At 42.8% G+C, this 21,749-nt stretch overlaps 2 protein-coding genes across 14 annotated transcripts; one reads left to right on the forward strand and one right to left on the reverse strand.

The window, feature by feature from the left end:
* The first annotated feature begins 211 nt into the window (after nucleotides 1-211).
* Nucleotides 212-12,379, forward strand: LOC105031411 (oocyte zinc finger protein XlCOF6-like). 12 transcript variants are annotated; one of them, XM_020044083.2, is made up of 8 exons: nucleotides 3,300-3,633; nucleotides 4,724-4,989; nucleotides 6,288-6,501; nucleotides 6,834-8,192; nucleotides 8,940-9,169; nucleotides 9,332-9,483; nucleotides 9,624-9,744; nucleotides 10,149-10,248. In XM_020044083.2, the coding sequence occupies exons 2-7, from the start codon at nucleotides 4,981-4,983 to the stop codon at nucleotides 9,691-9,693; spliced, it is 2,034 nt and encodes a 677-aa protein (XP_019899642.2). In that variant the 5' UTR covers nucleotides 3,300-3,633; nucleotides 4,724-4,980; the 3' UTR covers nucleotides 9,694-9,744; nucleotides 10,149-10,248. The 12 variants fall into 12 exon arrangements, with proteins under 12 accessions (XP_019899638.1, XP_010904115.1, XP_019899642.2 ...); XM_020044084.2 differs by having other exon boundaries at nucleotides 10,152-10,238; XM_020044078.3 differs by having other exon boundaries at nucleotides 3,307-3,633; nucleotides 9,332-9,475; nucleotides 10,149-12,379.
* Nucleotides 12,380-14,125: 1,746 nt separating this feature from the next.
* Nucleotides 14,126-19,970, reverse strand: LOC105031403 (zinc finger protein 883). 2 transcript variants are annotated; one of them, XM_034294038.1, is made up of 4 exons: nucleotides 19,834-19,970; nucleotides 18,512-18,968; nucleotides 16,095-16,260; nucleotides 14,126-15,984 (listed from the first exon to the last, which is right to left on the reverse strand). In XM_034294038.1, exons 2-4 carry the CDS (start codon nucleotides 18,947-18,949, stop codon nucleotides 14,555-14,557), a joined length of 2,034 nt encoding a protein of 677 aa, XP_034149929.1. In that variant the 5' UTR covers nucleotides 18,950-18,968; nucleotides 19,834-19,970; the 3' UTR covers nucleotides 14,126-14,554. The 2 variants fall into 2 exon arrangements, with proteins under 2 accessions (XP_034149929.1, XP_010904106.2); XM_010905804.5 differs by having other exon boundaries at nucleotides 19,731-19,970.
* Between the last annotated feature and the right edge of the window lie 1,779 nt (nucleotides 19,971-21,749).

The raw sequence follows: 21,749 nt of genomic DNA on the forward strand, positions 1-21,749 counted from the left end.
TATAGAATAGTAACTTCAGCACGAGGGACGGAAAGCAAATGTTTTAGCATGCATGGCTTACTGAGGCTATAGTTGCAAAATGCACAGCTGTCAATCAAATTTGAAGTTGTAATTTGAGCTGTCAATGTTGACCAACTAATGTTTAAACCCTTCTTTCACACTTCAGTCCATCTGGTGGCGGTAATGCACCTTAAAGTTGGTTACCAAACGCCATGTCAAATTCACAGGAGAAGAGTTCCTTACGCTTACTGGTAGTTCTATGGACTGATTGCTAGACGAATAGCTGAAACAGTGTAGATCTCAAGTAGTCCTGGCGGTATATATATATATACAGACCATCTTTATATATATAGACGCTTTCTGTGTATATACGCACTGTGTTTTAAACGGATTCTTCCGTATCCACTAGTCACCCCCACTTAATTTCATATGTGCATTGTTAGTTAGCGGTAGAATTAAGTCGCTTATGCTAGCGAGTATACATCCCGACCATGAACACATTAAAATACTCCCCACCTACTAAAGAGGACATTTGCTGGACTAAGAAAGATGGTCTGTGGTTGAACATCGTCGTAAAACGAGAGAAGGAAGAGGAGGATGTCTCAGTGAGAGGCGAGGAAGAAGCGTTTAGGGTGAAAGAGGAGAATGTTACTGTGAAAGAGGAGGAAGAGAAAAGCGAGGACACATCTTTTGGAGTGAAGGAGGAGGCTCAGATTACAGTTACATTGAAAGAAGAGGAACAACGTGAGGAAATTGTAGATCTGATTAATACCAGTGAGTACCATCTATATGAAATATGGACACAATCTCTGCTGTTTTGTACTAATATTTGGTTTTTAAACAAAATGGCTGCCCCTACACTTGTCTTGATATACTTCTCTCTTGCCCTCATCCACTTACTTTCCCATTCACCCTATAACATATGACTAAGTTGGTATGTCGAAATCTACAATTACAGTGCAGTCCGAAAGTAGGGTGACCCTGGTTGTTGTGGCTCTCTACTCCCAAACTATGGAAATGAAACGTTGACGACAAGTACAGGCTGTCAGTTTTCATTTCAGGGTATTTATCGGCGGAACCATTTAGAAGTAACAGTGTGTTATGTACATAGTTGCCCCATTTAAAGTTACCAAAAGTATTTGGACAGTTGCAGCAAGAGCTGTCTATTATTGGTTCTGTCAATGTCTAATCTGGGTTCTGTCATGGTCTAGTCCAGGTTCTGTCATGGTCTAGTCCTGGTTCTGTCATGGTCTAGTCCTGGTTCTGTCATGGTCTAGTCCTGGTTCTGTCATGGTCTAGTCTTGGTTCTGTCATGGACTAGTCTTGGTTCTGTCATGGTCTAGTCCAGGTTCTGTCATGGTCTAGTCCAGGTTCTGTCATGGTCTAGTCTTGGTTCTGTCAATGTCTAGTCCAGGTTCTGTCATGGTCTAGTCTTGGTTCTGGGCTTTTTAGAGTCGGTTGATGCAAGTCAAGCTGGCCATCATGGGGCAGATGAATCAGGAAAACATTTTTTTCATTAGTTTTAGTTTTACCAGGTAAGCCGCTTGAGAATAAATTGTCATTAGCAATGACAACCTAGCCCAAGGCACAACACTGCAAGACCACCAAGATCAACAAATTACACCAATAAAGGGATAATCAATAATTATCCTCTCTGTGTCCCTTTGTTAATTAACACAGAGAGGATCAAGATCATCACAACTGAAGGGCGATCCCACCAGACCAAGCGCCCCTGCTGGTCAAGATCCCCACCCCCCCCTGCCGGACCCCCTTCCACTTTCTCTACCACCCTGACGTGCCAATCTGATGGTCCACAGGGGCCCCACACCTGTCCCGCTGCGCCCACGGCAGGGCCCAACCCCAGTGTCCCCACTGCCAGTTCTGGAGGTGTGGGGGCGGGGAGGACGCCTAGACTTCCATGGAAAGGGAGGGGCAGCGGTTGTGGCTCCGGAACCAGCTCCAGCACAACCGAAGGAGGGGAACCTGAGGACAGGTGGGGTACGGTCATTGAAGACAAGGTGGCGCCGACACAACCCAGATTCAGACCCAAACGACCCGTGGGCCCACCGCCGGGCCACTCACAGACGTGCGAGCGCCACTATCCGACGTACTTTCTGGCGGGCCAGATGGTCGCGCAGGGGAAGAAAGCCTGGGCTAACAGAAAGCACTGCAGGCACTGTTTGAACAATAAGATACCGAGGGTGAAGACGAGCATCTTCTGTCCCAGGTGCCAAGTCCCTCTTTGTTTCACCCCGAAGAGGGACTGCTTCAAGAAGTACCACGACCTTGGCGATCTTTGGTCAAAGTGAAGGAAAAAGAAAAAAACCCTGACGATCGGAGTCTGGGATGTGAATTAAACACTGTGAATACATTTTCCAAACACACCTTTGAGGAAAATCAATGGTACAAAAAAAAACCTGCGCCCACTGGGCCAGGCATATTAGGGATATTTAGAGAGCGAAAGCACATGTGATGGAATACATGACCGAGCAACAATAAAGGAACTTACATCTTCATAGTCCAGATTTGAATGTCAACAAATTAATCTCAAAGTTAATTAGTCCATAGGGAAGGCCATATGCATATTACATGTGTTAAAGCAATACATACAAGTCCATCAGAAACCTCATAGAGGTTGAACAGACACTTGGATGTCCACAATGTAGGTCAGAAGTTGATATTTGCAGATGTCATTATTTGCATTTTTAACCTTTGATAGCTTTGGCTCCATTGAATATGTGGATTTCAGCCTCATTGACGTTTCAATTGGGTGAGATGCACTGAATGTGTGGCATGTTCTTTTCAGGTAAGGTCTTGAGCAGTTTCATCAGTTCCTGCCAAACAAGCAAAATATTGGGTTAGATTAGTTTTGTTTCAAGGTTATGCAAACCTAATGGTCTGTAAAGGTAAATATCCCAAACACAGTGCGTATCCAGTACGAATTATTGTCTAAATTATCTGATCTACGTCCGAAGCATGGCATGCCAGTCAGCTAATCTGCAACACATTGTGAATAATAAAATGAAAATGTCCTTGTTGACATGGGTCCTGTTTTAACGCTGTATTTGTTTCCCAAAACACTACATTTACTGGGTAAATCTTTAGACCAATATCAACACTAAAATGATTGAAAGAAACACTTTGGGATTTTGTTATTCCTAGTGCTTTTACTGTGAATGTCGGACACCAGGACAGTAAAATCTGGTCTGCACTTATGTTGAGCTGGGTGCGGTAATGCGCAATGACGGTTGTCTGCCGCCATATCAAATTCACAGAATACTTCTACAATCTGCTGTTGATGCGAGGTCTACTTCAATCCCAAACACCTGAAACATAGTATGCCAGTTAAAAACGTATTTCGATTCTATTAGCTGCTCTGCTTCATTCCATGTTGACACTGTCTATCGTCGCTTATATCAACAAGCTAGATATAGGCCTAGTACACATTCCAACCATGAGTACATTAAACTACTCCCCACCAGCTTTGGCTGAACATTGTAGTGAAAGAGAAGAGGAGGATGTCACCGTAATGGAGAAGATTGAGCTTTTAGAGTGAACGGAGATGAGGGCGAAAGGGAAGACAGCGATTTTGGAATTAATGAGGAGGGGAGATCGGAGAGCTGATTACAATCCGTAAGTAAACTGATGTACTTCAGTGTTATACTGATGTGATTTTCAATTGGGCAGTCAAACGTCAACGGATTCAGGTTTACTTGTTTAAATAATGTAAAACTGGAAATGGCACTAGGGGAACATACACATTTTACAAGTCCTTCGATTCGGTGTGTAGAGACTTCATAGCCTGGCTTCCTATTTATAATAATTGCGGAGCGGTCGTAGATAAAGAGATCAGGCACATATTGCCGAGGTTTCCTTCACACACACACCTTAAACCTGGAAGTTTTCCCCTTCCTACATTGTGTGGATGTGACTGTGTTCTGTCGTGAAAAGATTCTTTCACATTTAAAGCTTTATTAAATATTTGCAAAACTGGAGCAGTTGACAACACACTCAACAGAATCAGGTCAAAACCGTTTAAGGTTGACCCATGCGTGGTTAGGCTAAATGTCTCACAAGTCGTTAAGCGAAGATCGGCACAAGATGTCTACAGCCCTGGAAGTTAACCATAGCGCTACTTATCTACTGTATGCACATTTAGTTCAATGAGAAGTGCAGAAACACACAATTGCCTTACTCAATTACTTGATTATTAATGTCCATTTAACATGAGCAATATGAAAGCGAGACATTATCGCCCTTTCCAAGTTTCCAACTCTAGTACCCCTGGTCATGCGGGAACCAGGATTCGAACACTTATGGCCTGAGCTCTTGCTGATCAAAACGTAGGAATGCCAACGGTCCACATGTCTAGAACACTGCGGTGTATGCACGTATGCATGTTGGGACTGTAAGACATTTTAACATTAGTGTCGAATATTCTCTTTCGTGAAAAGACCGATCAGAAAGAAAGCTATATCATAACTAAAGCGTTTCCAGTTTTTCCGCAAGGTTTTATGGATTTAGACTCATACTATTCCAGTCGAAGTTTTGTTATTATTGTTGTGTTATGCATATGAAAATGGGTGACAGATAGGGAGAATACATATGGTCTGTGCAGAGATCCTGAAATGTGCAGAAATGCAACAGTTTACATTTTAACCAACGTATCTACGTTTTTTTTTAAAGTAATTACAATCTTGTTTTACTTTTTAACCCCGTCCAGGTGATGGCGTTAATAACCCTTTTTTTGGTTGTAGTCGGGCAAACCGCAAAGAAGAAGTTGAAGCAGACGTTGGTTGGGCCCCGAAAAGCTAAGCTAGCTTTCTCAATTTACACCAGTGACGTGCACAGTGCAAAAATATACGTTACCTTCAAATTTACCAAACGCCCTCAAATAATAAATGCAAAAATGTGCAGACATCTGACACTCACCTGAATACTTTGGACGGATACTACATACAACCTATCCTTTTTTCAACTATGGATCAGGTGAGTTACGTAACGAAAGCTAATTGGGGGCATGCTATAGGTAACGTTACTGTTGATTATGTGACAAACTGACGCGTTGATTGTAATCGTAACGGAGAGTATTCTGACCTGAAGATGTTAGTAATAACTGAGCCATGGTGATCAATTTGACACAATCCTTATTAAGTAAAAACTACTGTAATGTTAGCTAGCTAAAGTTAGCTAACGCTTGCTGGCTAACTTGATTTGCTAGCTAATGTATGAGGACGTTTAAATGAACCGTTGAAGTTAATGTTACCCTTTTATAAACGGTAACAAAACCCCTTGGTAACTAGTTAGACCAACGGGTTTTGTTGTTGAAGTTCTAAACACGAGAAGTTCTGTTAAGTGTGTTATTAGTTATAAAAATAAAATTCTGCCGCTATCTAGTCTTACTGTTTTTGTTGAAGTACTACAGCATAGTTGATTTCGTAAACAGGAACTCAATGGCTCTCTTCTAAGTGTACCCAATGTATTTACTTTCAGGCCCTAGCTACAGTGCCTTTAGAAAGTATTCAGACCCCTTCACCTAAAACGTTTTGTTGTGTTACAGGTTTAATTTATAATTGACTAGATTTCTTTTAACGTCAACGTAATCACAATAACCGACAATGGGGATTTTGTAATTTTTCTTTTAGAAACTTAAATATCAAATGTACGTTAGTATTCAGACCCTTTATTAGGTATTTTATGGATGTGCCTTGACCAGCAGGATTGGGGCAGTTTCTCCCATTTGCCGTTGTAGGTTCACACAAGCTCTATCTGTTTGGATGGGAAGCACTGGTGATCTTCACTTCTCCCCACAAGTGTTCAATCGGGTTTAAGTCCAGGCTTTTTGTAAATCCAGTCCAGAATTCCCTTGGCGGTATGTTTCAGATTGTTATAGTGCTGAAAAATTATTCTTCGCCCCAGTCAGGTCCTGTAAGCTCTAGATCAGGTTTCCTCCAAAGACCCTCTGTATTTTGCACCAATCTTCTTTCCCTATCCATGCTGCTGAGAAGCATCCCCTCAGCATGATGCTGCCATCCATGGGAGCCAGCTGTGATGGCATTTTTTAATTTACTGTTATTTAGGTTAAGAATTCTTTTTAGGTGCAATTAAGGTTAACTGGATTACTCTGGGATAAAAAAATTAAAGATGTATCAATTGAAAATTACATCTGTAACACAACAAAATGTGTAGAAAGTGAATAGGTCTGAATACCTACCAAAGGCACTGTACCTTTAAGTAGAACTGTCTAACTAAATTACGTAAAATTGCACTGTCACTCTTTATTATAGGAGTGTAAAGACCTGCCAAGCCCGTCTTCACCGTTCTCTGATCAAACACTCACAGTGTCCCATCCTGAAAGTAACCATGGTGAACAGGAGAATGCACTGCATGGTCGGGAGATGGTTGCTGGGGGCCTTGACTATGGTAGTGTAACACCATTAATCCCAGGAATGAGTGTTGATCTCAAGGAGGCTGGGATGTGTTGGTCATGGAGTTTTCCAGGTAGGTGCAGTGGTAATACGGCTTTTCCCAGGAACTGTAACACCTGAGTTTCTCTATGAACGGCTCAGGCCACACAGATATTCCAGGTTTTCACTTCCGGGTGGCAACTGTTTGATTGTATTAAATAGTTTCCCACAACGATCTTATTGAACAGAAAGCTTAGTATCTGGTTATATGGAAGTCTCTGCAAAATCCCTCTGTCCCATGGAATAAGGTTAGTTGGATCACGTGTGTTAATGTTGGGCTTAATAAAACCTTGCACACCACAGGACCAGAAATTGCTAATTGAGCTTCACTCAATGGAGTCTGTTTATCTTTTGTTTTTAACACAGGAGAGAGTTCCAATCAATCCTCTGTCAGCGAGTGGAACCCTTCTGCGTCAGAAAAACCTGGACATTCTACGTCGGAAGAAAACAACAATTCTAAATCTGAAGGACCTGTATATTCTACAATAGGAGAACTGAACGATTCTACATTGGAAAAGTCTATGTTGACAATACCTGAACATTCTACTTCAGAACTACCTGAACAAACTCAATCCGCTGAACCGAACCAACGACAGGAGAACCAGGAGAATCACACGCCAGGTCCGCCTCCGACATCCCACTGCTGTTCAGTTTGCGAAAAACACTTTAGGCACCTATCAGTGCTAACAGTACACATGAGGTCCCACACAGGAGAGAAACCTTACTCGTGCCCTGACTGTGGCAAGAATTTTGCTCAAAGCGGCACGCTAAAAGTCCACCAGAGGAAACACACAGGAGAAAGGCCATTCCTCTGCGCAGACTGTGGCAAGGGTTTCCAAACTAACGGGAAGTTGATTGACCACCAACGGAAACATCACAGAGAGAACGTGGTCGACCCCTGGTGTACGGTTTGTGGAACGGCATTCAGCTCAAAGCTCAAACTAGAGCGTCACTTAAAGACGCACATTGGGGAGAACCCATACCGCTGCCCTTTCTGTAGCAAGAGGTTTTCTACCAAATGGAACATGATACAACACCAGCAGGTCCACACAGGAGAAAAACCCCACTCATGCTCTGACTGTGGCAAGAGCTTCACTCATAAATCCACTGTGTCGATGCACAAGCGAAAGCACTGCATCCACCGTATCAGAGAGGGGTGTCCATCTGAATCAGCACAACCCAAGAAAACTCACCCTTGTTCGGAGTGTGGGAGACTTTGTCTGTCGTTATCGGAACTGCGGATACACATGCGAAAACACACGGGAGAGAAGCCGTTCTCCTGCCCTGAATGTGACAAGAAATTTGTGACTACATCACATGTAAAAGCTCACCAGCGAATGCACACTGGGGAGAAACCGTATTCCTGCCCTGACTGTGGGAAAGACTTTGCTTATTTACGGGATATGAAAGCACACATGAAGAGAATACACACCAAAGGGGATGGATCTGCAAGACTCCCTCCTGTCAAAGCCCACAGCTGCTCTGTATGTGGACAAATGTTTTCTGCCAAAAATGTTCTAGGGAGACACCTGCTCATCCACTCGGGCATCAAGCCTCACAAGTGTGCAGATTGTGGGATGTGCTTCACTCAGAAAACAAATCTGATCTCACATCGGCTAACTCACACTGGAGAGAAGCCTTACAGCTGTGTTCGGTGTGGGAAGAGGTTCACACGCAAGAGAGCGATGAAGCAGCACCAGCAATCCTCCTGTGCTGCGGTAAAAGGTGAAAAGGTTCCTCAAATATGGGACAGCTAGTTTATTGTTGACATTAGGGCTGACCTCTTTTAGAAGATTGTTTTGTTGACAGGTTGTTGGTTGGCCATCCCTCAGGAAAGGGTGTTGCCTTCTGAAAACGCTGGTGTATACTAGGCCTACTGACCAAGACATTCATTTTCCATGCCACTTTATACATTATTTTTGTTGCTGCAATCACCGGAATTGTCTCACACACCCTCTGAAGCACCTTCTATCTGCAGCAGTGCTGGGAGAGGGTGTGTGACACTAGGTCACCCGGCAAGCTGATGTTAATCCACGGGTGAATATGTTAATTGGACGGATGAATATGTTAAGTGGAGAAACGTTTTATGCAAATGCCTATTAGCGATGTTGAGACAATGTTAGCTGATCTGTAAAACCAAACCACTGGTGCACTGCTGCGGGAAAAACCTGAGAAAATTCTCTTTATGATGACAGAATAAAATGTTTTGTAAGTCCCTACTGAGCCCTATTCTTCTGCATTCTAGAGCACTTTTAGAGGGTCTGTGTTGCAGACTTTTGAAACCTATCCAGAACTCGGCCTTTCATTAAAATGGCTGAGCCCCAGGTGACTATTTACCATGTACATTGTGCCTCCAGTATGGCTCAGCTCAGAAGTACATAGGGAAGTACAAGTGTTATTTATGGAATGGGGAAGTGTCTCATTTGGAACACTTGATGGCTTCACTAACTTTTCCTTATTTTGTTTCCCAAGCAGAGAACGAGAAGAGTCCGTCTGCAGAATCAGAACTGGAAACATCTAAGAAGTCACCACAGATTGAAAGTACCAAGAAACTGCGTGCACTGGGAAGACCGAGGAAATCGCCTGGAAGACCAAGACAATTGCCTACACTGCATAGAATGGAGCAACCTGGAAGATCAGCAGCAGTTGGAAGACCTAAGAGATTTCGTCAAATGAAGAATCCCACTAAACCACCTACAAAGGTAACATGTACCCCCATGGGTTGATTCTGTTTCCTTTGACATGTTGGGATTTCATAACCTTTGTGAATGATGTATTTGATGGCCAAGACATAAAGGTGGCTTCAAAGGGGGTATGGATGCATTCTAAACAGGAAGTGACTGCATCATTATTTTGGTGTACAGGGCATGACACCCCACTTGTCTGATGATGCAGTCTGCTTCGGGAAGGACTCTGATTGGTTACCTAACAACCAACTAGAAGTAGAGCCTGGGGGCCCCAGACAACTGGAGGAAGACGTCTTTGTCGTTTGGGAGGAGGACAAGGAGGTGGTCAGGCACGCACCAGAGCAGGGAGTGAAGAGCGTCAGTGTTCTTGACAGCTTTGAGTTCATAACTTCCTTCTATTAATGCAATGAAGAATGGGGTTCTTGACTTTTGCATTGATTGATTCTGTCTCTTATTTGGTGGTTTCCAGGTCGTGTGTGACACCCCCCAGGAGGTCAAGGGTCATGCCTCCCTCAGTAGCTCCCTGCTGTGGGGTCTGAAGATGCTATCTGTGAGATTGGTGGACTGCAGGAAAACACAGGAGGCCAATGGTGTGTGCAAATTAGTCTAGAGGTCCCCTTGGATCATCTAGTCAAGGGTTTTAGTTGGAATCTATTGAATACAAAGAACAACTGGGAGTCCCTGCACAGGTGTTTACAACTGGACTGTAATCTTCTGTTCCTATTGCATTGATCAGTAGTTATTGACTTAAAAATGGGGTAAAGAGAACGATGGAATTCACACTCGTACTGTGCAGGAGATCCAGCGTCACCCTCTTTTTAATGCATAAATATGTGCCCGCATGTATCATATAATACTACTTTTATGGCTGCCGATTGGCATCCTTACTCTATTCCCCATAGTCTGTGCTCCGCTGAGAGAGATACCGTAACAATAGTTTGTTAAATACTAAATAGCCAACAAATTATCACAAGTTCTTGTTTTTGTTTCCCAGCAGACAGTGGGAGGGGCTTGCCATCTGCAAAGGCTCCTAGGTTGAAAACGATGCAACAAGCGGAGGATTTGGAGAAGCCTTACAGCTGCCACCAGTGTGCAAAGGGTTTCCCCACCGCAGTGGGTTTAAAGTCTCACCAGATAGTGCACTCAGGAGTGAAGCCTTACAGCTGCGATGAATGTGGGAAGAGTTTTGCTAGATCAAGTGAACTGGTAGTACACCGGAGAGTACACACCGGAGAGAAACCATTCCACTGCTCCGACTGTGGGAGGAGCTTTTCTACTTTAAGCTCACTGATAACCCACCGGCGAACACACACAGGAGAGAGGCCTTACAGCTGTAATCAGTGTGGAAAAAGTTTTGCAACATCGAATGCTTTGAAGAGCCACCATCGAACACATACAGGAGAGAAACCTTATAGTTGCGATCAGTGTCCGAAGACCTTCGCTTACTCACAGCTGCTGAAACTGCACCAGCAAAAACACACAGGAGAGAAGCCTGAGACGCCTTTCAGCTGCGATCAATGTGAAAAGAGTTTTACTACATTCAGTAGGTTGAAGGTACACCAGTCAAAACACACTGGTGAAAAGCCTTACCATTGTGAAGTGTGCGGAAAGCGGTATAGATTTCGTTGCATGCTGTCATACCACCAGAAAACACACACAGGAGAGAAACCTTACAGCTGCACTGTGTGTGGGAGGAGCTTTGCTCACTCAAGTACCATGGCCAGCCACCGGCGTGTACACACTGGGGAGAAACCTTTCAGCTGTAAAATCTGTGGAAAGTGTTTTGCCCAGGCATCTACATTGGCAGGTCACAAGCTGACCCATACTGGAGAGAAACGTCATAGTTGTCATATCTGTGGTAAGAGATTTTTTACATCATCAAAACTCAAAGCTCACCTGCGAATACACACTGGAGAGAAGCCGCCTGTGAGAAAGAAGGAAAAGCGTAACAGAGTGGAAGAAAACACAGGAGACGAGTCATTCCTCTGCAGTCACTGTGGCAAATGTTTCTCATCATTTTCAAAAATGAAATCACACGAGAGGATCCACACAGAAGACAAGTCACTCCCCTGCAGCATCTGCGGAAAGTGTTTCTCCTCTGTGGGTAAACTGAACGCTCACAAGAAAAGACACACTGCCGTCAAATCCCACTTCTGCCCCGACTGCGGGAACAGCTATTACTCCGCGTCACACCTTAGGGCCCACATGAGGTCCCACTCTGAAGGCAAACCGTTTCTCTGTACCGAATGTGGAAGGAGTTTTAAACTCCCACAGACTCTGAAAAGACACATGCTGACACACACAGGAGAGAAACCCTGCCATTGCTCTGTTTGCGGGAGAGACTTTGCACGCCATAACTCTCTGAAAATACACATGCGAACACACACAGGAGAAAAACCTTACCCCTGTCCACAGTGCAACCAAAGGTTCTATTCGTCGTGCAACCTAGTTTCTCATCTGCGCGTCCACACTGGAGAGAAACCTAACCAGTGTGTTGATTGTGGGAAATGTTTTAGTTCTGGGTCGAACTTGCGTGTTCACCAGAAGTCTTCACATGGGATAGAAATATCACCAGGTGGGAAAAAGCTGCAACGACAGGCACCATCTGGGAAGAAACTTCACCACTGCCCTGAGTGTAGCAAACGGTTTAAGTCTTTGTCTAGCCTGCATGTTCATGAGAGAACTCACAATTCGGTAAAGACATCGATTCTGTATCAACACTGATGGAGATAATTCATTACTAAATTGCTATATGTCCCAAATGTCACCCTAATCTTTGCATAGTGTACTACTTATGTCAGACGCCTCCCTAAAGTGTGCTGGATTTGACCACATTCCTATGGGAACCATTTGGGATGCATATTTTTATTTTTTTACTGCCAAGTCCCAGACTCTGAGGTTCAGCTAAAGACAAGTGTTTTGATGAATTTGGATGTTATTTAGGTTTGTGCCATTGGGTAGTATTACGTTTTTATTCACACCAGATAAATGAATTCCACTACTGCTGGTCTGACAACCATCACCCTTAAGAGGACCGGGTCTCTGTTGTGTAAATGAATGTGACTTGTGTTTGTAATCAGCTAAAACAAGATCAGCTGAAGTGATACTGTCACAGGTTTTAATCATTAAGTGGTAGTTCTTGTTATTTACGCTGCCTAAGATGTTTGTTCACTTTATAAAAATGTATCAAATAAAATGTCAGTTTAAAGTTTGTGTGAGGAATCAGATTTGTGATTGGGGGTTGGGAAGTTAGCAACTCAAAGCCATACTAGTGAACTTCTAAAACCAAGATCTAAAAATCTTGTACCCAGTGTTACCGTCCTGTAGCTTCTCTGAATCCAAATACAGAATGGCTGATTCTGAGCTAGCTGGATGAAAATATGTAAGGTTAGTCAAAACTGAGGCTGGATAGAACCTCAATTATTTTATTACGAGTTCAAATCTGGAGTGTAGATTTAATTCAAGGGAACTGATAATTGCACCAAAATGAATTTCATAAGGAGCCTTCATAAACACTAATAGAGCCAACACTAATCATAGCAAAATGAAAGGTGTACTTATTTTACATACAGGGGAGGTTTCCCAACATGGTATATTATCCATTTAGAATAGCTCTTTAACCGGGGGGAATTTTCTAGGATTTAAAGTACAGGTGTCAAACCAGTTACATGGATGGCCGAGTATATGTAGTTGATTAATTAGCTCACTTGGTGGAATAGGTCTCAAATGGGCACCAATTAAAAGGAGAAAAGAAAAACCTGCATACACTAGGCCCTCCGTATGATCGGTTAGAGACCTGTGATTTAAACACAATGCTTTCCAGTCACCGATTACCCCTGTGTTACTAAAAATCCAGCTCAACTGAAAATCTCCATGGAAGCTTATTATTAGCCCTGGACCATAGGCTTAATCTGTGACTAACTATGAGACGGCATCTTTAAATCCTAGAAACAACCCCTGGTTAAAGAGCCTGCATGGCTCCTATACATGAATGACAGTTACATTTGAATTTGAAAACCCATGGTGTGACCGATTAATTTATATCACCCTGAGGTAACAGGCAGTACTCCCTGCCACAGTCCAGGTGGTCTTCCCGGCAAGCAGATTCCACAGGCACGATGCCCTCCGCCTCCCTGGCGACTTCCGAGTGCTTTGGCTCCTTTTACTGCCAGAGACCTAAGATACAAAAGAAAAGGTATATGAAATTCCACCTAATATTTACCTCCCCCGACCCAATTTCATTCATTATTTTTCAAATCGTATTTGCAATATGTATCTACTATAATATAAAGGTTTTGTGTTTAGATTGAGGACTTGCTAGTCTCCTGGAGCTCAGGGTCCTGCTTCATCCTGGTCCCCAGTAACACTGCAGCACCAACCTGGGTGAAGCCACGACACAGCCACAAAGCTCAACACACATCAGATGGGAATTGCAGGTGAATAGTAACACATCAAGAAAGGAAGACATGCAAGTTGAGTTCAGTCAATAGAAATTTTATGTCTTCCCCTCATCATCATCACTGGAAACACAAGATAAACAAGAGGCTATAGATTAGATATAAAGATTACACCACAATGCTCATTCCTTTCCAATTTGTAGACTGCCTGCTGATATTCATCACAACAGACTGGTTGAAGTCCTAATTCACATTTTTGTACAATTTGATAAAATTGAAGCTGTTGTGTATTGACAGAGAAAGGACATGTCATGTCAATGAAACAAAGTGGTTAAGTTTCTCAATTTTACAAAAACGTTTAACCAATCACATCACTATTATTCTAAATGTCTGACTTTCAGTATCTTAAAAAATTCAACAGGCTAGTTTTCCTCACTGGCAAGGTGGACTAGGCCTGTCTCCCAACCTTTTTCAGTTACTGTACCCCCAAAATGTTTTTGCACTGCTTTCAGTACCCCTGAAGTACCCCCTCATGTTAATTTCACTAGTAAGTCTATGGTGTCATGAGTGTTTTCAGGTACCCCCTATGGAGAGGCCAAGTACCCCCAGGGGTCCTAGTACCCCTGGTTGGGAACCACTGGACTAGGCAACGGAATAGTAATACAAATATTACAATTATTATTAACTGTCCATTAGGCATAATCTCTGACCAAAAAAGCCTGAATCAGACCCCACTCGCTTAGTTTATTCCAATTCTCAAGGATGACAGGTAACATTTGCATTTCAATTACACAAAGCTTACAAAGCCATTCATCAAGCTGAATTCCCACAATCCCTCTATCTGCACTTTGAATGTTGTACAATGTTAGTTGCGTCCAAGATTGAAAAACTACTGATCAAGTGATGTTTATTTCCAGGCAAGACCTCTATCCATCTCTACGGTGTACATATTTAAAATATGTTTTATTTAGACCTTTGGCTTTGTGTGATTGGTTGATTGAGGTTATTCAAACCCTAGACCAAGCGTGATTGGTTGATTGAGGGCGGTCGTATCACCGACATGTGTTTTCATGTGTTTCACTAGGCACCTAGGATAGGAGAACCTCTCACCACACAGATCACACCGGTAGGGTTTCTCTCCTGTGTGAGTTCTCTGGTGTGTTGCAAGTGTGTCTGACCTGGGAAACCTTTTCCCACACTGATCACAGCTATAAGGTTTCTCCCCAGTATGTGTGAGGCGGTGCTTCTTTAGGGACCCAGAGCGAGCAAAGCACTTTCCGCACAGAGAGCAGTGGTAAGGTTTCTCTCCTGTGTGCATCCGTTGGTGTAGAGTCAGGCTTCCAGATTCTGCAAAGCTCTTCCCACACTGGTCACAGAAATATGGTTTCTCTCCTGTGTGTGTCCGCTGATGTGTTTTGAGCTGTGTTAGTGTGAGGAAGCTCTTCGGACAACTGGAGCAATGGTGAGATTTCTCCCCATTATGCGTTCGCATGTGTGCATTGTAGATGTCTAATGAGTAATATCCTTTGCCGCACTGTGGGCAGAGGTAAGACCTGACTTTAGCATGTGACTGTTGATGTACTTTTAGGTGGCCCAATTGGGAAAAACTCCTTTCACACTGGGAGCACTTGTAAGGCTTCTCTCCAGTGTGTGTCCGCAGGTGTGCTTTAAATGTGGCCCGGTGGCTGAACATCTTCTCACAGTAGGAGCACTGGAAAGGTTTTTCTCCCGTGTGAATCCTTTCATGGCTTTTCAAGCCAGACAATTGACGAAAGCACTTCCCACACCGAGAGCAGAGGTGAGTTCTCTCTCCGGTGTGGATTCTCTGGTGAGTTCTGAGGTCTGCTGATGAGGTGAAACTCTTCTTACACTGATCACAGCTGAAATTTGTACCACCACTGTGTATTTGCTGGTGTAATTTCAGACTACATTTTGTGTTAAAACTTTTCTCACACACTACACAGCCATATGGCTTCTGTCCTGTGTGTGTTCGCTTATGGGACCGCAGATGACTTGAGGAACTAACACTCACACCACAGTCTGTGCAGGTATAAGGTTTCTCCCCTGTGTGTGTTCGTTGATGTACTCTCAAGGCTGCTGACTGGGTATAGCTCTTAACACACTGTGAACAGTTATATGGCTTCTCTCCGGTGTGTCTACGCAAGTGAACTTTAAATTGGCTTGAATGAGGAAAACTCTTCCCACATTGATCACAGACATAAGGCTTTTCTCCTGTGTGTATTCTCTGGTGTACTTTCAGGTTATGCAACTGAGCAAAACGATTCCCACACTGGGAGCAGCTATATGGTTTCTCTCCCGTGTGGATTCTCAGGTGTTTTTTTAGTTCTGATGAGGTGTTGCAACTCCTCCCACAGTCAGAGCAACAATGAGGTTTCTTCCATGTACCTCTCCGTTGTAGCTTTTTAGAGTGTTCTGTTGAAAACAGTGATTCCAGTATTTACTTCATAAAGTACCAGTTACAGAGAAGTAAAATTTGCACTGCAGTGTAATCAAAACAATAAGGTTGCAATTCCAACACCTACGTTCAGCGGTGAAATCTCCCCCTTCCTCCTTGTCTCCTGGTCTTGTAGATTCACACTGTGCTTTCCTGCAGTCGTCCAGGCGCACAGACACCCTCTTGAGTAAGACACCACTGAGGGAAACACAGCCCGGGGACTCGTCAACGGAGGGGGGTAAAGGAGGCTTGTCCTGGAAATAACAATTTTAACAAAATCAGACTTGAAACCAGGAGTAAAGCAGTGGTGACCAACCACTCTCAGAATCCCAATCAGGTTCTGCATAAGCTTTATTTTCACACACAATAAAATTTAAAAAAATTAAATCACAAGGACTTATTGAGGTTTGGAACTGTTCGTACACTTTTGTCGAAAACATGTAGGTCCATCACATTGTAGACCCTTCATAGCTTGTAGAATACGCTGGGTGAACAAACAAACTGACCAAAAAGAGGAACCAGAAGCGCTGTGCAGCAGATGCTGCAAAATGTTTAGTTTGAATCCAGAAAAAAAAACTAAGAAACGCAGCTTTCAGTGGAAAGTACAAATGAAAGTACAGTGGAAAGGATAAGAGAGAAAACATAATTCAGATACTGTGGATTTACCAAAGTAAATTACTACATCACAACCTGATAGCATCAAAAGTCAGAATTGGAAAGAACTGTATAACATTCAACCAACATCTTCCTTTTCAAAAGCATTAAGAGGCTTCTGGATGTCCTGTATGTTTGAGAGGTCTGGGTATATTGTCTGATCAAAACTGAACACATCGTCATGCATAATGGTAATGCTACACTTCCTGTATGCTGTACAATCCCACACATTGGCTTCTAAAGGTTACTCAAGCTTCACATATTTCAGTGAACAAGTATATGAACCGTTTCTGTAACTAGTTAAAACAATACAAGTCAGATATGCAGCAATCCATAAACAAAAGGGTATTTTGTAGAATAAAACAGATTTAACAGGCATTCTAGAGGCTCAGAAATCAATTAACCAATGACATGTGGTCAATTATTCATCTGGTTACCTGGCAACACAGTGACCACACTACTGGATGTACTACTAAAGACACTCTTCATATCAACCATAGAGTCCATCCTCATCCTCAAAGGGGAGAAGCTACAATGCATGTTACTGTGCGACTGAAAGGGTCATGGGGTCACACCTCTGTCGTGGTCCTATGTGAACCTGAGGGTAAGGACTTATGCAGGCAAGATCCGTGATGACCCCTCACATCCCAGTCATCCCTCCCCTGCCCTGCCAGTCACCCTGTGGTCCGCCTTATAGCGTCCTATGTTTTTATTCCACTTTTAATCTTTATATGTTTTCTCGGAAAAGGGTGGCTTGCCCACTTCAGGTTGGTGGAGAGTGCCTGCCTCAAGTGGAGGAGTTTAAGTATCTAGGGGTCCTGTTCACGAGTGAGGGAAGGATGGAACGGGAGATTGACAGACGGATCGGTGCAGCTTCTGCAGTAATGCGGTCGATGTATCGGTCTGTTGTGGTGAAGAAAGAGCTGAGCCGCAAGGCGAAGCTCTCGATTTACCGGTCAATCTACGTTCCTACTCTCACCTATGGTCATGAGCTTTGGGTCATGACCGAAAGGACAAGATCCCGGATACAGGCGGCCGAAATGAGCTTTCTCCGCAGGGTGGCTGGGCGATCCCTTAGAGATAGGGTGAGAAGCTCGGTCACCCGGGAGGAGCTCAGAGTAGAGCCGCTGCTCCTCCACATCGAGAGGGGTCAGCTGAGGTGGCTTGGGCATCTGTTTCGGATGCCTCCGGAACGCCTTCCTGGGAAGGTGTTCCGGTCCCGTCCCACCGGGAAGAGACCCCGGGGAAGACCTAGGACACGCTGGAGGGACTATGTCTCCCGGCTGGCCTGGGAACGCCTCGGTGTCCCCCCGGAAGAGCTGGAGGAAGTGTCTGGGGAGAGGGAAGTCTGGGCATCCCTGCTTAGACTGCTGCCCCCGCGACCCGGCCCCGGATAAGCGGAAGATGATGCTATGCTATGCTATGCTATGTTTTCTTATTGTATTTTTTCTTATTGTGATGTATTCATTTGCTTTGATGTTTTCATTTGAGTATTTGTTTTTATGTTGTTGTACTTTCATATATTTTTCTTTGTAAAGCACATTGAATTGCTTCGAAGTATGAATTGTGCTATATAAATAAACTTGCTTGCTTGCTCTGGCAGTATGTGCACATTAACTAAGCAAATTAAATGTATTCTGATTTTAGCCCCTCAAAAACTTATTTCGCAAGGAAATCAAAAGGACTATTCAGAAAATAAAAAATAACAGTAGACCTCTGAAAGAGATCTAGACTCAAAAGAACAGCAACCCATGATGTCTTAAACATTTATTTTTTTTCAGGTTCTCTCAAATTTCTCTTTATACTCAAACAGGAGAAATTACAAGAGGAACTTTTAAAACACTTTCTTACCGGGACAATAACCACACAATCTGGTGTGGGCCTCTCTGGAGCTGCCTCCGCCTCCAACCCGTTGCTAGGAAAACAGTCCTTGTCGTCCATAACCGATTTTCCGTCATTATCATGATCATCAGACTCACTAGGAATCATTGGGGCCAAACTAGTTTCTTCCTTTATCTTCCCGATGTCTTCTTTCAGTCGGAGTAACCAAGACATTGCCTGCTCCTCCGATTTCACAGAATCGGCATTTTTCCACATTTCTTCCATTATTTTACGGCGCAATGAGCGATGGTGCTTCCCTTTAACTTTGGACGCATCTATTCCCCAGTGTTCACACAGGTAAAGTAAATTGTCTTCGGTTAGAGTAAATAAACTCTGTTCGATTACATCCAACAACGTCTCCTGTCCACCACTCATGTTCTCCCGCTTCGGTGGAAACAACAACACCATGAAGTCCAGACTCGTCAGTCTGCCACAGAAGGATAAGGAGATGTTTATATTAGCGTTGAAAAAAATGCATCAACCAGGTTTAGGCTAATCTTAGTTTAGCCAAAAGAGGCACTAGCATGTTTTTGAGATGTTAATTTATTTAATTTTGTTCTCGCCTCCCCAATTCCCACTAAAAAAATAGAATACATGGCTCGGTGTTGCTACAAGTCACAACAGATTAGTGAGGGGGAGGCGTAAATACAAATGAACATGAACACAATAAAAATATGTTCTGGCTGGTCATACAGGTTTGTCATCTCTCGCCGCTGTCCAGTTACTACTAATGGTGGGTCAGGCATGAGCAAGAAATTTCAAAACCCATTTCTACATATATATTTAGTCAATTTGTGCTCTGACACTCGATCGGAACCCCAGCGGTACGATTTCCTAACGCGGTTTGCTCCAAAATATTATTGACAAAACTGGAATACTTGGCGAACTACGTCACTTCAACATGGCGGCAACCAAATACAATAATTGATGGAAATGTATGGACATGGAAATAAAACTAGCTAGCAACGAAACATTACCAGACTTATGTAGCCTACATAATAAGGAACTATCGTTCACCGACTATAGTCTATGGTTGTACAACCTACAGGAACTTTCGGCGGATAGTCGCACGTGTAAACAAAACAGGAATTTGTAAAGTTGTGTAGACCGTAAAAATGTGTCGTTCATAAGGGCACTAAAAAAATCTATCAGGCTACAGTTTTTGTTAAAGAGATGCTTGGCAACTCACCAAACTCCTTGAGGAATAGCTAACTAGCTAAAGTCACTGGCCAACGTAAAAAGAAAAAATAGCTAGCTACATCAATTCAGTTCCAAACAAATACATTAATTACGTTGTTGTTGTTGTTGTTGTTGTTGTTGTTGTTGTTGTTGTTGTTTTACGTTCCGAATGTATAGTACTCGAAGACTACTAGCCCAATTCTCTGAAATTCATCAACGTATGTATATTATCAGCGTCTTATAAGCAACATTGAAGAAACACTTCCGGGTCACGAAAATCTGGGGGCGTTTTCAAAATAAAATATATCAACGTATTACTTTAAAACTGAGATAAATTGAGTTTATTAATTGTTAAAGAAAAGGTAGTTCTCATTGACAATAATTCAAATATGATCATATTTAAGAGTAATTTCGATAAAAAGTGGGTATTAAAACACGTTCCAAGGGAAAAATTCAGACAATACCAATGACTGAATACGGAATACATATTGCCTCCTAGCTCATAAACTATTGAATATTCCAGAGGGAAATCAATGTAGGAAATGTTCAGGAGAATGTGTAGAGTAAGACAAACCTGTGTAATCATGGGGAATGGTGTACTACATCTAGCAACACAATATTTCCACACCCTCTTTTTCCACAATTAACTCAATGGATATGAAATACATATTGACTCATACAAAATGACACATCTAAGGTTTGTACTCAATACAAGGAAGATCAGTGAACAAAAGGCAAGTGGTTTTGGAGATACATGTCATCTGGATAGGAAGCTATTAAAAAAAGGTAATGTCATTAGGTTACAGAATAGTAAAAAGACATGTAATTTTAATACAAAATACAGATAGAATAAAAGGTGTACCTTGTAGAAGAAAGGTAAAGGAACACAACACACTGGTTTGTAGATCTCTTGCTCATATGGATAGCTCATATGGATAGTGAACTATTAGGTATTGGATAGATGGATACACAGTTGTTTTTAGTGGTACATGTCATCTGGATTGGATCTAAATATGAGGACAAACTCTTTAATGAGGACACACTCAAATAACTTTTTGGAGACATGGCTATTTATCCTGAGAAATCAAACATATCTAAAATACTCCCCCAAATAGTCATTAACATGACTTTACCTTGGCAAACACAATCAGCACAGAGGACAGGAACTGTCCCACTTAATCAATGCAAAATTATCAAATGGACGGGGCATTGCTGCAAGTTGTTGTCAGACATGCAACAAAGACAATCATTTCTACAACGTTCTTGTGAAGTTTGATACATAACCCATACAGTACAATACAGCATATCAGCCTATTGTGCCCTTTATGGGGGACAGGGGAAATCCAAACACTACAGATACATGTCCACAATATCATGCATTTAGTTACACTGCATTTAGTTTTGCTCAGTTTCACACCTCTCCAGATGAGCACGGGAGGGTGGGGCTGATGGCCCACACCTGGTGTTCCAGATCTTTAGAGAAGCAAATGTTATGCAGGACACCTGATTAACATCACCAAGGGTCTGTTGGAGACTTGATGGGGCCAGATGCATCTCTTCATCAAATACACTTCTACTCTACCTCAACAGACATTTCTCATTACACTAAAATAATCCACAAGTCTAACCTCAAAGGCTTTGGTGACAGGGCATTATCATGGGTTGCTCCTAGGCTCTGGAACTCTCTTCCTGAAACCATCCATCCATGACATCCATGACTCTGGAGCAACACCTCAAGACTCAACTGTTCAAAATCACCTACCCCTAGCCATGCCCAATCCTATTCTCTCAATTTTCTCTGTTTCTCATGGTTGTTTTTTTTTTGTTTTTTTTTTGTAAAGCATCTTTGAGTCCTTGAAAAGCGATATATACACCAATCAGCCATTACATTATGACCATTGACAAGTGAAGTGAATATCACTGAAAATCTAGTTATCATGGCACCTGTCAGTGGGTGGGATATATTAGGCAGCAAGTGAACATTCTGTCCTCAAAGTTGATGTGTTAGAAAAATGGCCAAGCGTAAAGG

The sequence above is a fragment of the Esox lucius genome, chromosome 9, assembly GCF_011004845.1.
Source record: "Esox lucius isolate fEsoLuc1 chromosome 9, fEsoLuc1.pri, whole genome shotgun sequence".
Classification (NCBI taxonomy): Eukaryota; Metazoa; Chordata; class Actinopteri; order Esociformes; family Esocidae; genus Esox; species Esox lucius.